Source organism: Callithrix jacchus, chromosome 3, assembly GCF_049354715.1.
Source record: "Callithrix jacchus isolate 240 chromosome 3, calJac240_pri, whole genome shotgun sequence".
Lineage (NCBI taxonomy): Eukaryota > Metazoa > Chordata > Mammalia > Primates > Cebidae > Callithrix > Callithrix jacchus.
Genome location: NC_133504.1, coordinates 49360579 through 49377395, shown reverse-complemented (window position 1 = coordinate 49377395; position 16817 = coordinate 49360579). Strand labels below are relative to the sequence as shown.

At 38.0% G+C, this 16817-nt stretch overlaps 1 protein-coding gene and 1 long non-coding RNA gene across 4 annotated transcripts in view; one reads left to right on the top strand and one right to left on the bottom strand.

Moving 5' to 3' along the window:
- Positions 1-16483, top strand: part of EDNRA (endothelin receptor type A) — a 63658-nt gene extending 47175 nt beyond the window's left edge. Inside the window, exons 4-8 of one of the 3 annotated variants that reach the window (XM_002745424.7) lie at positions 4133-4331; positions 7780-7932; positions 11611-11744; positions 12169-12277; positions 14027-16483. In XM_002745424.7, coding sequence (XP_002745470.1) covers positions 4133-4331; positions 7780-7932; positions 11611-11744; positions 12169-12277; positions 14027-14167 — 736 coding nt within the window. In that variant the 3' untranslated portion in view covers positions 14168-16483. Of the gene's footprint in view, positions 1-4132; positions 4332-7779; positions 7933-11610; positions 11745-12168; positions 12278-14026 lie in introns of those variants that run through there. The other 2 variants (XM_035292864.3, XR_013532868.1) reach the window with 2 other exon arrangements.
- Positions 5980-16817, bottom strand: part of LOC144581741 (uncharacterized) — a 100297-nt gene continuing 89459 nt past the window's right edge. Inside the window, exon 3 of the long non-coding RNA XR_013532869.1 lies at positions 5980-6120. This is a non-coding gene — a long non-coding RNA (uncharacterized LOC144581741). The remainder of the gene's footprint in view (positions 6121-16817) is intronic.

The window sequence follows — 16817 nt, the reverse complement described above, 5'->3', positions numbered from 1 at the left end:
AAATGTCAGCCCTTATAAAGCTTATATGCTTTTTTTTACTTTTTTTCTTTTCTTTCTTTCTTCCTTCCTTCCTTTCTTTCTTTTTCTTTTTCAGACAGGGTCTCACTCTGTTGCCCAGGTTGGAGTACAGTGGCATGATCAGGGCTCACTGCAGCCTTGAACTCCCTGGGCTCAGGGGATCCTCCCACCCCAGCCTCCCAAGTAGCTAGGACTATAGGCACACACGCACCACCATGTCTGGCTAATTTTTCTATTTTTGTAGAGCTGGCTACATGTTGCCCAGGGTGTCAGATGATCACCCGCCTCGGCCTCCCAAAGTGCTAGGATTGCAGGCATGAGCCACCATGCCCAGCCAGGAGCTTATATTCTAAAGGAGAGGGGTGAGCATAGATGATAAACCAAATAAATAAACAACATTTAGTTGATCACATGGTAGTAAATGCTATGGAGAAAAATAAATCAGGGTGAGAGAGATGATTCTGGAGGCGGAGTTGGCAAACTTAAGTAGGGTCTCCAGAAGAAGGCTTCTGTGAAAAACGATAAGTGCGAAAAAACCTGAAGGAAGTGAGGAGACCGCTCTCAGGACCCCTGTGGGCATTCTCACGGGGGTGGGAAACCACTGGGGGGTTTGGAGCAGATGGTGCTACGGTCTGATGTAACAGCTTCACTCCAGTTGCTGTGTTCGGAGTAAGCTATAGCAGAGCAACGTGGAAACAGGGAGATCAGTGAGGAAGCTGCGGCAATCACCAAGGCACTGCGATAACAAGTAAAATGGTGAAAAGTGGTTGCATTTGGATGTATGCAGTTAGCATCAGACCATCACATCAGGTCAAAGAGCATAGGATTTCTAAACCAAACCTGCCTTAGACATAACATTTAAATGTGATTGTTATTATCATTAAAAATTGAAGTAAAAAAACAGGGTTAGCATAATTTCTTATTACCAGTTTTTTGATTGACATAATCATTCAGTTACATTTCTATCATATACTGTGTATGAACCATTCTTTTCATACAGAGTGTGAAGGATGTGTGGCGGAAGAGAAGTGAAGTCTAACCCAAGGTATGGGGCCAGAGATGGGAAAACTGCAGAAAGGCTTAGCAGCAAGGAAGACAAGGAGTCTGATTTGGGAGTGATTAGATGCCTATTAGATGTCCTAGTGGAACTCACAAGTAGGCCGTTGGATATAGAAGTCTAGAGTTAAAGGTGAGTCAGCAGGCTAGAGTTATCGATTTAGGAATTACCTGTAGATAGATAAATGATACTAAAGCCATGAGACTAGATGAGATCACCAAAAGAGAGTGCATAGATAGAGAAAACATCTGAGCACTAAGCCCTCAGAGAAGTCCAACGCTAAGAATTTGTGCAGAAAGGGGGTCCAACCAGGGAAATGTGAAAGAATGCCCAGTAAGTCAGAAGGAAAACCGGGAAACTGTGGCAAAAGCCAAGTGAAGAGAGCATTTCAGAGAGGAGGGATTCTTTCTGGAATACCAGTTGTCAGTGGTGGAATCTACACTTGCAGGTTTTCCATGACAAGTGAAGATGTCTATATAATAGAAAGAGATGGATATACATACTGACTGAAGGAAGGCTGTTTATAATTGCACCTCATAAGAAGAGCATATTTGTGTGTCAGTATGCTGTGTCATTATATTCCAAATAGATACCCGTTTTGAAACATCCAGGATTTCATGGTTTCCATACCTTTCCCCACCTCCATTATCACAAATAACTGTTTCTAATTGCTTTTATGATTGTTTTCCCCTTATCTTGTGGAGATATTTTCAAGATTGGTATGATTATAAATGGAAAATATTCTAATACTCAATGAGTGGGTTAATGAAGGAGCAGACCGATTATGAATTATTTGCTAAACTAGACTCTAAAAATGACATCTGCTTATTCATAAATGTTGAATTTACATTGGATTATGGATGTGTAATATTCTGGGAACTCATGGCCCTTTAAAAAAGTGAAACTGGTCTGTCAATATGTTCATCATAAGTACATGTTGAGCACATTTTATTCCTTAAGCTACTTTTCACCCCAAACCCTGACAAGGAAATCAGGCTTTCTTACTCTCTGATGAAATAGGGTGTTTTCTTTAAATCACCTTCCCTGATAAACCACCTGAGAGAAGGGAAAAAGAAACAGATGTAACTCAGTTGACCGCCTTGGGATATAGACATCCCATCTCCATTCGTCTTTGCTTTTACTGGATGTCAGGCTGCCAGTCTAATAAGACAACAAAGAAGGCAAGGCGGAGGTGGCTCAGGCCTGTAATCCCAGCACTTTGGGAGGCTGAGGCAAGCGGATCACAGGTCAGGAGTTAGAGATCAGCCTGGCCAATATGGTGAAACCCCATCTCTACTAAAAAAAAAATACAAAAATTATCCAGGCATGGTAGCCTGTAGTCCCAGCTACTCAGGAGGCTATGGCAGAAGAATCGCTTGAACCCAGGAGGTGGAGGTTGCAGTGAGCCGAGATCGCGCCACTGCACTCCAGCCTGGGCAACAGAGTGAGACTGCATCTCAAAAAAAATTAAAAATAAGGCAACAAAGAAAAATAAACAACAGTCTTTATCCCACTGGATAACTTATGGAAATAATCATGCATTTTAAAATTCAAACTTGGTTATATCATAAAAGGATTTTCTTGGTCTGTTTGCATAGCTGTATTTTAGCCCATCTTAAATAATCTGGACTTTGTTTTGAGATTTTTCTTGTACATAAATCTCATTTACCCTAAAAACCTTTTACAAAACATTTCTCCAGCAAAGTATGCTATATATACGCCATGTGGCATCATCATAAAATGTTCAACTTTATAGATGCTCATCTCTAGGCAATTCTGGTGAAGAATCAGTCAGCATAACTCTAAGAGTTGTTTTTTCACAGATGTACTGTGTAAATATACTGAGACAGTACACTAAATATAACTGATGGGGGCTCATCTTGGTGGATATGGGTAGCTTGCATGTTGCCTTGGCCTTATTGATTAATCTTCTACATTACTTTGTATGTCCTGCAAACCCATGTGCACCTGTCTCCAATGCATTCAGTCTGTTTTACAGCCTTCTTCTGGCACTATCTAATGAAAACTATAAAAAGAAAATGTTTCTTTTCCATTACAGCAGCAACAAAAATTTCAGGAATGAGGCCACAAAAATACCATACCACATCACAGGTCTCTTCTTAATAGTCTAAAAGCAGTTAGCATCAGACCATCACATCAGGTCAAAGAGCATTGAATTTCTAAGCTAAACCTTCCTTAGATATAACATTTAAATGTGATTATTATCTTAAAATAATCTTTTTATTATTCAATATTATCTTGAAGTAAAAAAAGGGTGAGCATAATTTCTTATTACCAGTTTTTTGATTGATATAATTGCTGAGTTACACTGATATCATATACTCTGTATGAACCATTCTTTTCTGTTAGATTGTAAATCCTAAAGACTAGGAACCAAAGTATCTTTAAATAAGTTTTATCTACTCTAGCACAGGGCCATAATGGGATAGTCCCTCTTTGACATTTACCACAAATATGTATTTACTAAAACTGCCACCTAGTACAAGCCCACTGTGCTCATATTTTGAGGGTAAAAGAAGGGAGGAAATAATGGAATATCTGTGGTCATTATTCACTCAAGGATATCTAGGCCCACTTCATAGATAATGCTTTAAGTTTTCTTGTTTTATTTTATAAAGAGGAATAAAATATTACTATAATAAGTACCAGCAGCTTTCATGATCCGTCCCATTCATTCAGTTTCTCCCCCAGCTTAAGAAACATAGGCACAACTGTCTGTTACCACCACACTCTAAGCTCTCTTAAGATTTCACCAGACCAAATAAAGACATCAGACTCAGGCCCACCAGGCAATTGATTTCCAAATGACTGGAACTCTTAAAGCCCTACTTGTTTTTCATACCAAGACTCAGAAAATTCCTAAAAAGCTAATTACTGATATTGGTAATGAGAAGGAGCTTCCCAGCACTTACAATTTTTGTTTCATTGAAATACATTTAAAATTTCCTTCCACAGGCTCTTTTTCACAAAAATAAATAAATAAATGAAAAGAAAAAAAAATTCCTAACAACTTGGTTCCATTACCCTTTTTTTCAGGTACAGAGCAGTTGCCTCCTGGAGTCGTGTTCAGGGAATTGGAATTCCTTTGGTAACTGCCATTGAAATAGTCTCAATCTGGATCCTGTCCTTTATCCTGGCCATTCCTGAAGCAATTGGCTTCGTCATGGTACCCTTTGAATACAGGGGTGAACAGCATAACACCTGTATGCTCAATGCCACATCAAAATTCATGCAGGTACTAATCATTTAAAAGGAATTAACTGGGGAAGGGAGGAGTTCCTCCATTATACTTCACCATCTTGAGACTTGATGACATCACCACAATGCCAAGTGTGGTTTATTCTGTCAAATATTCTTCAGTTGCATGAAGAGTAGATGTTAAACCTGTGTCTACATTCTTGAATGGAACAGTTATTTTGGCTTTCACTCTTGTATTATAGCACAATGGTAGACACAACTGTTATTTTGCACCAAACCACTAAGCATACCAAATTTACTAAGAATACCAAATTTACTAAGAGGGACTAGATGTGTGTGCATATATATTTATACACTATTTGTTTTTATAATAATGAATATAACACAATTTCCATCTGGACGATGTGCTGATGTTTATCTTATGTCACTTGGGGAGAAGGATATTTCTTGCATTCTTTAAAGATGGATTTACTAATTCAAAGTAGAGAGTAGTACTTACATGTACTTATGTTAGTATGATTTCTCTAATATACAAATAATATAAAATTGTTGACCTTTTAAAAACAAAATTTTGGTTTAACAAATTCAATTGTTATTTTTCTTTTTTTTTTTTTTTTGAGACGGAGTTTTGCTCTTGTTACTCAGGCTGGAGAGCAATGGCGTGATCTCGGCTCACCGCAACATCCGCCTCCTGGGTTCAGGCAGTTCTCCTGCCTCAGCCTCCTGAATAGCTGGGATTACAGGCATGTGCCACCATGCCCAGCTAATTTTTTGTATTTTTAGTAGAGACGGGGTTTCACCATGTTGACCAGGATAGTCTCCATCTGTTGACCTCGTGATCCACCCGCCTTGGCCTCCCAAAGTGCTGGGATTACAGGCATGAGCCACCGTGCCTGGCCAATTGTTATTTTTCTTAATACACCTGATCACATTAATGTTTTTCTGAAAAGCTTAATCACATGACTGTTTTAGGAAACGTATTTAAAATGGATCTTTTCTTTGCAAAACTAGTTATATGTGGACTGAGGAGGAAAACCAAAAGGATACGTATTTGTCTTAAATCAGCATAATTTAGTGCTTTGATGTAAGTTTCATACAGCTCACATTCCACATGTAAGTCTTTATAGACATCTCAAGGTATGTTTTCCCAACTTGGAAAATTCACAGAACTCATGGTTTTACAGTTGACCAGTTATCCTCCTTGGAAATTCTTGTTTTAAAATTAAAAGTGCTCATGAAAACTGCCAAACTAGTAATTTAAAATTGAAGATTTTTATTGGGTCAGTCTTCAAAGTGAAAAAGTAGACAGTAGGAGATTGTCAAAATTTGGGCAGTTTGAATAAGCAATCTAGATATTCCATATGCAAATGTTACAGAAAAGAGGATCACTGTAAGAAGGAGCTTACTAATCATTAGCGCCAGACACAACGAAAAGGGCTGCTTCGTAAAGACTGAATCTTTTTTCTAGATGTGTTCAAGTAAAGGGTAGGTACCCTTCGGGCATGGGTGGCCTAGACGATTGTAATAAAGGGTATGAGTTGAACAGGTAATCTTTTAGAGTTCATTCCAAGTCTGAAATCCTGTCCTTTTTTTCTAAATTTATGTCCCCTCTTTATTCCACTCTTGCTCTTCAACTTTATCCTAGGCTGTTAGAAGACCCCTCGTTACCCTTGCTGATGACATCAGTTCCAAAGAGATGCATTACCTGTTTCTCTGTAGGCTTTTGCCATGGAGGGGGCAAGGGACTCCATTCAGCCCTCTCAAGAGTCAGCCTCCAGACCCTCTGCAGCTGCTTCTGGGTCATTTGCACCCAGCCAGCAAATGCACTAGGAAAAAGAGGATACTAAAAAAGGGAGAGTGGGTGCTCAAAGGAGTGTTCATGTTGCATTTCAAAAAAGAGAGATAAAGTGCTTCTGACTTTTTCTAAGTTCAGGACTGAAATCTTTCTACAGTGTGTTGGGAACAGAGAAATGTTTGTGTAAGTAGTTTAGAATAAACCAACACCTTTGGGAGTTTGCACTTAACCTGAGGATAGAATTCAGAGATCTGTGAACTTGGATGGAAAAGAAATGACATGTTTATTTTCACTAACTTCTAACTGAATTTATCATTTCATTCAATAATGAATGTACACAACAAATCATCATAATGTTTAACAGTACCATGACTTTTTCACTAATAAAAATAGCAGACATTTTCATACCATGTAACACTGTATAATCTCGAAATATCATTTACGCTCATCAGAACTTTAACACTTCAACAGTTTGGTAGTTATTAGGACTACCATTAGGTTTGTTATTTGTGAATAAACACACACATTACTATATCAAAATTTAATTTCTAATATTTTGATAGCTGCATTTTAATGTAATTGGTTTCCATTGCAATCTTATGTATTTTATTTGATGCATATAAAAGTATTACTCTCAGAAGGGATTATAGTCTTCACCAGACTTCCTAAAGGGTCTGTGGCATAAAAATAGTCAAGAACTCCTGCCCCAAACTTTTCATCTTGAGGAACCATTTTTAGATGATTTTAATAGACATGTCATAAATGCAGCCCACTTAGCCTCTTTCTATATTCGGAAACTGTCCCATTTTTTATAGAGGAGCATGATTATTTTTTACTGTGGGAACTGCATTGTCCTTAGTAAATTAACAATCTGAAGAAGCATTATAAGGAAAGAAAAAGCATTTCTTCCCAAGTTGGTAATTAATTTTGTGGGAAGAATTTAGATATCATTTTTCATTTTCCATTTTTATAGGGCATTAAGTTTTCTTCTCTAAAAAGATATAAAACTGAGTAATCTTGGTATTTATAAATCCTGCCTGGTCAGATAATGCCAGATATGCCTTCAGTTTAGGTATGCTGCCTCAATAGTTTCCAGGTGGTAAGTATTAAAGGAGAGAGAAGAGTATAGTCATTGATGTTCAAACTGGCTGGCTTTGAGGTCACATAGCAGGCATACCAGGCAGAGGGTTAACCCCTGTTCACCAAAGCTACACAGATAAGCCATTCATAACCTTCACTGTTTCAAGTTAAATACACTTTCACCATAATAGTCAAAATAAAGCAGGTGCTAACAAAATGTTGAGGTTCATCAAAAAATAAAGATAAACATAGATATTTTTGTCTTAAAATCATGTTTTATGAGCTTTAAAAGAACATTATTTTATTGATTAGGGCTCTTTCATTGTGTAGTTGAAACCAACTTCAATCTATGAAAAGTATCCTTGTCAAGATAATTTTTATAAGTGCAGTTTCTTTATGTGCTGTTTAAAGACCAGATAATTTCTGAAGTTTCCAATTTAATTGAGTTTTGAGGACCACCCCCAAACCTATTACTGCAACCAGAGAGTATGATTTTACAAATTCATCTGCAAGTCTAAATATCTTGAAGCTACTAGAAGCATGATGCAGTTAATTGACATGACTCTGCTTCCCCCTTTTCTTTTTTTTTTTTTTTTTCTTCACTTTGAAGTTCTACCAAGATGTAAAGGACTGGTGGCTCTTTGGGTTCTATTTCTGTATGCCCTTGGTGTGCACTGCGATCTTCTACACCCTCATGACTTGTGAGATGTTGAACAGAAGGAACGGCAGCTTGAGAATTGCCCTCAGTGAACATCTTAAGCAGGTAAATCTCATAATATCATGAATCTGGACAGGACTGGTTAGTCCTGGACAGCAGCAGGCCTGCAGATATTATTGTCTTTAGCAAAATTAGCCTATTTCCTAAAATAAAAATACTGTCTTGTAACTGTTTTCTTTATAGTAATAGTGTTAAAAATTTCTTTTATAAAATAGGAAGCCTGCCTGTGAAACAAGTGGTCCTGAAGGCTGGGCCCAAAATTATTCCTCTATTTTGCCAAGAGTGCTTTGAGCGTGTGTGTGAGTCCATGCATTGAACTGGGCTTGGAGCTGTACCAGGACACAAAGAAGCATATGACTTTCTCCCCATGCAGACTTACAGTCTTGCTGTAGATATAAAATACACATGAAAAACAACTGGAAAATAGAATCACAGTTGTGATCCAAGTAGCCTGTGCTACAGAAAGCCAGGGAGGGTATGAGATAGAGTCATGGGGAAGCTATTCATGGACGAGGGAGACTGAACTGAACCTTGAAGGATAAATGGGATTTGATGGGGAAGAAGTCGACAGAGAGCATTTCAGGTGGAAGAACATGAAGCTAGTTAGAATGTGGAATAGGAACCATGCATTTGGGGAGTAGGAAAAAGGAGATGAACCTCATCAGAGCAATGTCTAATGTGAGACTTACACTAGGAAATGGGATCATGTACATTAGAAGAGGTAAAATGTTGGAGGGCCCAAAGTTCTAGAAGGAATTTGAACATGTCAGTCAGAGGCTAATGTTGGTCCCTCCTGGGTGAAATTAGAACAGATAAAGCTGTGGGCTTTCAAGGGCAAAACTAGACTCATAATTAGCTCTCTGATCTTGGGCAAATTGCTTAATTTCTCTGCACGTCTATTTTCTCATGATATATATAAAATAAAACATCATGGGGATTGCCTGAGACATGTAAGGTGCCTAATAGAACCCAGCTCCTAGTAGGTATTATGCAAAGGTTAATTTACATTAATTCTAAGAGTAAAACTAGGACTTCAGGTAAGTTCCCTGTTGCAATAGAAAAGTAAATAATGATGTTCAACTACACCAAAAGTTACTGTGAGTTGTTGATGGAGTCTGTAAATTTGTCCTATATAATTACCATGTCCCATATAATTACCTCATCAGCAACTCTTTTCAACTACCATACTGATTTTTCTGAGCGTCAGCTCTTCATCCATAAATTGGGCATAAAATATATGAATCAATCATATTATGAGAATCAAAAGGACGAATGTGTATGCATGTACTTTGTATAATCTAACATGCCATACAAATGGTAGCTATTATCTTTTATTGACATTTAGCAGGAAGACTACATTGAGAAACCTTAGTATGACTTTGTTCAGGCATGAAAGTTTTAAATACTCCCAATTGCTTAATATGTTTACAATTATTTCCTCTCATTCTTGGAATGGAGGTAGTTAGAATGGGTTTGTGAAAAACAATGTTTTTAAAATGTGGTTTTTTGCATTCGCACTGTGATTGAGGCTGTTTAAGCTATGAGTGGTATTTGCAGTGGAAATAATTAAATAAGGTTTAGGAACAATAGTCCTATGCTGCTTCATGTTTACATAGCATTTTTTAAGTTTTAAAGCGCATTTCCATCTCCATGTCTTTTTCTTATTTGATTCCTCCTAGGGCCCTATGAGATAGGTAGGATATATATTATCTTTATTATACAGATGATTAAGAAATTTGCTCAACCAAATGGAGATTCAAATCCAAGATTTTGTCCTCATGCAGTTAATGTTCCTTTTGGTGCCACTCAAAGCTGTAGCAAACCCTAATAACAGAAGAGCAAGGGTGACTGGAGGTCCTGCAGATGGGACTGTGAGAGAGCCAGCATACAGCACAAAGCCTTGCCATCCTGACTAACACTCTGTAGGGCTCATGGTTTTGCTTCTTGCTTGGTTGTCTCCAATTTCTCCTTATCATAGTGATGACAGTTTTATCAATTAGGGGTTGTGTTTGGATGCTGGGAACACAAAACTCAAAATAACAGTTAGTTGATCAAGAAGTTTATCTTTCTCCCATAGCAAAAAGTTCAGACATCAAGGTTTAGTGGTCAAGCCAACTTAGAGGCCAGGTATCTACCATTTTGCTTATCTTTCCTTCAGTCTTCGAAGACAGTAGCAGCAGCTCTACTTTTACACCTGATTTCCAAGCAACAAGAGGGGAAGAGCACAAAATAACATACAGTGGGTGTACACCAAAGAAATGTTCCTATACTTTTCAGTGGCTCTTCTGGAAATGCATGCAATGGTTTCTTTTTCATCTAATGGGCCAAAACTGTGCCAAGTGGCCATGTAGATGAGTAGGCCAGACTCCCCAGCTGCCATAACAAATCAAGAATTGAGTGACGGTAAGGAAGACAGGAGAATGGATATTGGTTAAGCAAATATCAGACTAACATGGCAATGTACTAATAATACCTTTTAAAAGGGTTATCCTTTTTGAGTATGCACTCAGGAAAGGTAACCCCTCCCTTAATACATTGTTTTTCTATTTTTCTGGGCATGCTATCTTTCTGGACAAATAAAATTACCCTTTTAAAAAGAGTCCCCATTCCTACAGATTTGATTATTTTATTTCTTCCCTCAATCGTTACTCTGAAGTCATATCCCAGCTAGCCCAATAACTGTGAGAGGTTAAAGAACTCTCAATTCTTTGGGCTAGTGTAGCGAGTTATAAAAACTGCCCCAGAATATTTTTGATTGGCTCAGCCAATCAAGTGAGTTTACTGTACGCTTCCCAGACTTAATGTTGTATGTTTCAAGTCGAGCCAGCATTACCCTTCCAGACTCTGTTTTCAATCCGTTTTATTTTGACATTAACTGATCCCAGTTACAGACAAGTTGCATTTTATGTTCCTAGTCAGGCTTCTAAATGCATGCAATATGATACTCAAATAATGCACACCAATGAATAGTTACAGATAATTCCTAACCTACAGTTTTTCTGATCTGGAGCAGACTCAAAGGCATGCAAACCTTCCACAAAGTCAGTCCAAGGTCAGCATGTTCCAGATTTTCCAGATTGTTTGCAAATAATATGCAATATTTTTAGAAACTATATGTCATTAAGAAAAGAATTTAAAGAGCAAAAAGTCCCAATAGTAGCTGTGTTCAAGATCAGGAAAAGGAGAAAACATATTGCTATTACTTTTCTGCTCTCCACTCCTATTTTGTTTTCTCAAGGTCTTTGCTGATTTGTCCATTCATTGTCATATCATGTTCAGTCTCCTTGCCTGCCATGCCATCATTAATGCTAATTAGTTAGCTGTTATTAAGAGCCATTAGCTAACCCTTTCCCCCATGCAGTCACACCCCACCCACCTACACACACATACACACATACATGCAGACTCAGCCACAGTGGTGTTGGCTCACCTCCAGCCAGTTCCCACCTCTCTCCTGGCATATAACCTCTATCCTGGCCCTAATAACCAACCTGAGGCCCCCATCCTTCCTGGAAGCTGCCCAGAAGTATCATTAGCAATTCCTTGATTAGAATGTGACCTTAGAATCTTGAAGACCTAGAGGCACTGTAAGCCAGGCTGTTCTCCTGGCTCTTTTTGAATTATTCTTTCCCTGATGTCTGCTACTTCCTAGTAGTGTAGTTTTTGCATCTAGTATAAAAACACTAAACTTGTTGTACTTTCTTTTTTCTCACTTTCCTTTAGCGTCGAGAAGTGGCTAAAACAGTTTTCTGCTTGGTTGTAATTTTTGCTCTTTGCTGGTTCCCTCTTCATTTAAGCCGTATATTGAAGAAAACCGTGTATAATGAGATGGACAAGAACCGATGTGAATTACTTAGGTACGATCCTATGTACTCGCTAGAAAACTGGAGTTTCTCAGATTTTCATATCTATAATACTTTTACAAAACCACCTAGTCTACATTCCCATTAGCCCTGAAAATTAAACTGCAAAGTTGAGTTTTTTCTTTAGCTGACATAGCCTATAACTGATCCCAAAATCTGTGCGAGCCACATCTGTTATCTTGCCACTCCCCTCCTGAGACTGTGCATAGGGTTTCAGCTAACCAAGTAGTGATGTATCTGTAACTGTCCTGCAAAACTGAAACTGCCATTTAAACAAGCACTTTTAACAAAATTCTAACTGCCACCTATAAGAAATGGCTTCTGGGCAAGAAAAATGCTTATACTAGGAATAAATGCTAGTTAGCAGATTTTAAAACAATATGTTCTAATTATTCTGTGCCACTTTCTTTTGCTCTAGTTTCTTGCTGCTCATGGATTACATCGGTATTAACTTGGCGACCATGAATTCATGTATAAACCCCATAGCTCTGTATTTTGTGAGCAAGAAATTTAAAAATTGTTTCCAGGTAAGATGATTTTTCAAGTATTTTTTTAAAGACAACAAAATGAATATACTAAACAGTCAACAGACACAGCCAATTCCAGTTGCAATATTACTTTGATCAGCTGTACTCCTTTTTAGCAGTGAAGTGGAAGTCATGTTTTATTACCCAGAAAGAGTCAGATTGTCGGCATAACAGAAAAGCAGTTCTTATTTAGACAACCACATACAAAGAGGTTAAAATCAAAAGGACTAAATCACATGCCAGTTTAGAGCCCTCCTTTAGAGATGAATGTTCCAATGTATGCTCCAGGCCACACAGAGTACATAAGAACTATTCATACCTTACATTGTCGTAGACTTGAACCAAAGTCTCAACAAAATATAAACTCTATTGTTAAGAAAGCGCTCACTAAATGCTATTTAATTGTGTGCTTAGTAATAGAATCTTCTAGGATAGTAAGTGCTTATTGCTGTGGGAATCTGAACAAATATAATTTTATTCAAAATCAGTTTCCTTCTGCTTTCAAGCCTCCAGCCAGCTCAGCCACCCAGGTCCTTCAGAAGCTCTCAGCCTGTCTTATTCATGTGTCATTTTCTGGCTCCTGGAAAATGGTTTTAGCATAGACTTAATCCTCACTGGATTTTATTATCTTGGAAGAGGCTGTTTAACTTCAGTTTACGGTACATATGATGCAGAGTAGGGTAGAGGTCAAGAATGCAGGCTCTGGAAGCAAAGAGCCTGGATGGACATCACAACCCTGCACTTGATAACTGTCTATCCCAGGTCTGGTTAGTGCCTCTCCGGCTTTTTCAGTTTCCTCACCTATAAAATTGGATGATCACAGTATCTCTTTCATAAGGAGGGTAATATTCACTTAAAATAATAAGTGCTCAATATGAGTTGATTACTATTAGGGACAGAGTAGAGAGGAAAAACACAGTACTGCCCTCATGGAACTTACAGTCTAAACAGAGACAGACATATATTAACCAAAGAATCACACAAATAGATGAAACTTGGTATGGAAGTTTTGGGCTGTATTTCTGAGATCTTCTTGGAAATGTTTGCCAGTCACAAAACGGTCTACCTAAAATGGATTGACTAACACGCACATTAAAACTAGTACATTATATAAGCTGAAATTAATTATTATTTATGCATTAATTTACATATTCATTGAGAGGAGGGGAAAATCAAGGTAAAAATTATAAGAAATTAATCCCACTTTTTGTTGGATCTTCCTAAAAAGGCAGCATACCCAAGAGAAAGAGCCCAATCTACAGAGTCATGGGTTCTAATGCCAGTTCTGCCTCTCATTATCCTCCCTGGACCTCACTGTCCTCATTCATAAAATGAGGGATTAGCACCTGCCATCCAAGGCTGTTGTGAGGATCTGATGAGGTACCTGGTGCAGACAGCCACACAGTTGGTGCACACTGAAAAAATGCTAGGAACCCCCCTTGCCCAGCCCTACCCATGCCTGCCCCAAGCGGTGGAGAACCCTCCCTCTCACCAATACTGCCTTCCCTTTTTCTTGTACATGGTAATAGAATTAAAACGAGAAACAAAGACTCTACTTCTCTGAACTGGAATGGACAGTTTAACTCCTGCCTGGAGAGAACAGGCTCTCCACCCTAGGTTACTATAGAGGTTCACTTCCCTCAAATGCGAATGGACATTTTCCCCTCGTTGGTATGGCCCAAGGCCGCTGTGTTTGGCTGGGAATGGGCTGGTAGTCTCGCCTTACTTCGAGTCTGTTCCTTCCCCCAGTCATGCCTCTGCTGCTGCTGTTACCAGTCCAAAAGTCTGATGACCTCGGTCCCCATGAATGGAACAAGCATCCAGTGGAAAAACCATGATCAAAACAACCACAACACAGATCGGAGCAGCCACAAAGACAGCATGAACTGACCACCCTGAGAAGCACTCCTCGGGTACTCCCATAATCCTCTCGGAGAAAAAAAAACACAAGGCAACTGTGACTCCGGAAATCTCTTCTCTGATCCTTTTTCTTAACTCACTCCCACACCCAAGAAGAAAGGCTTTCCAAAACCACAAGGGTAGACTGGTTTATCCACCCACAACATCTACGAATCATACTTCTTTAATTGATCTAATGTACATATTCCATGTGTTGTGTTCAGCACTAAAAAATGGTGGGAGCTAGGGGAGAATGGAGACTGTTAAATGAAAATAGAAGGGCATTTGCTACTTTTGCATGAAAATAGAGTTTTCGAGTACATGGCTAGCTGTTATGGCAGTCCTGGTAAATGTTCAGTGGGAGCTGGTCACCATGAAATGTTAAGAGATTATGACAAGATTTTCTACTTTTTTTAAGTGATTTTTTTTTTCCTTCAGCCAAACACACTATGGGCTCAAGTCACTTGTATTTGAAATGTCATTTGGTGCCAGTATTTTTGAACTGCCTAATAGCCTAACATGATTATTTGAACTTATTTACACAGTTTGAAAAAAAAAAAGAGAGATAGAGAAAGACAAAAATAGTATTCAGGTGAGCAGTTAGAATTTTTCATGTCACTGTTTTTTTAAAAAAAAATACAACACAAATTCCAAAGCTACGGCAAATACTACAGGCCCTTAATACACAGTCTGATGACACACTGGGCAGTTTAACAGATGTTACTCAAAGAACTTTTTAAAACTGTATTTTCTTTTTTAAATGGTGTTTTATTACAAGAGATTTGAATATGTTTTGTATGTCAAATTCAAAAGTAATGCTTGAATCAGATAGTTCTTTTTCACAAGTCCAATCTGTTTTTCATGTAAATTTTATATGTAAAATCAGTATCATGTACCAAAATTTAAATGTATGTGTCATTTAACTCTGCCTGAGACTTTCAGTGCACTGTCTATAGAAGTCTAAAGCCCATGTAGGAGAAAAAGATTGAATTTTTCAGATGATTTGGAAATTTTCATTGAGGTATTTTTAATAGTAACTATATATGTATATACCTATCACCTCCTATTCTCTTAATTTTTCTTAAAACGTTAATGGGCAGTAAACCTTTTTTGGTCATTCCCTTTTCCATATAAGGAAACATAATTTCAAAGTGGCCAGATGAGTTTATCATGTCAATGAACAATAGTTACCCCCAAATAACACCAGAACTTATGGTTCTTCGCTTCTCTGGGTTTTCAGTATGAACCTAAATCCCCACCCCACCGTCTGTCTCCCACATTGTTACCATTTCAAAGGGCCCACAGTGACTTTTGCTGGGCATTTTCCCAGATGTTTACAGACTGTGAGTACAGCAGAAAATCTTTTACTAGCATATGTGTATATATATAAACAATTGTAAATTGCTTTTAGCCCACTTTTCTGGACTGTCTCTGTGGAATGTATTTGTGTGTGATATATGCATGTGTGTGATGGTATGTATGGATTTAATCTAATCTAATAATTGTGCCCTGCAGTTGTGCCAAAGTGCATACTCCAAGTAACCTGCCTGGTCCATTTTAACCTGTACCAACCTTCTGCATTCGTAAATCTTGTGACCATGTTACCATTACAAATAGACTATAAGAGGCAACATGAAAGTGGATGAGCTGTGGACTAGCAATATAGGGTTTTGTTTGGTTGGTTGGTTTGATCAAGCAGCATTTAGGGTCATATTGTTTCCTGTACTAGAACAAAAGTTATTACAATTTGAAGTATTACATTGTTCTTATCCTCAACTCAGTGTGGTAATGAAATTGCCAGGTTGTCTGACGTGTCATACTTCAACAGACAGATCACTGATAACGAATTAGGTAAGATAATTTGTTGGGCCATATTTTAGACAGGCACAGGTAAAATAACATCAGGTTCCAGTTGCTTGAATTGCAAGGCTAGGAAGTACTGCTCTTTTGTGTGTTAGCAGTCAAATCTATTATTCCACTGGTACATCATATGCAGTGATACATGCCTATAACGTAAGCCATAGGTTCACATCATTTTGTTTAGACAATTCCCTTTTTTTTCAATATGTTTTGTTTCTTTCATATAAAAAAATGCATTTTTAAATTCAGAAAGTCATAGATTTCTGAAGGCTTCAATGTGCATTTTATTTATGGACTGGTAAATAACTGTGGTTTACTAGTAGAAATATTTCCAATTTCTACCTTTACTACATCTTTCAACAAGTAACTTTGTAGAAATGAGCCAGAAGCCAAGGCCCTGAGTTGGCAGTGGCCCATAAGTATAAAATAAAAGTTTACAGAAACCTTTCAGGTGTCTCTTCATTTTTACATAGTTTTCCATAGAAAATGTTTGTTATATAATGCCTGTTGCAAATCTCTCCTTAGTAATATCCTGGAAAGCAATTTACTATCAAACAGGTACCTCCTACCTCTATTCTCAACCAACCTATTTTGTTGTACTCAGCATTTAACTCTGTCATTCATTCCTTCATTTACCTTTCCAGCAAGTCTAACTGGGCATCTACTATGCACCAGGCATTCTTCCAGATATTGGAGACATAGTAAACAAAAAAGGCAAAGTCCTGGATCTCATAGCGCTTGCATTCTAGGAAGAAGATAGGCAATACACAATTACAGTCAA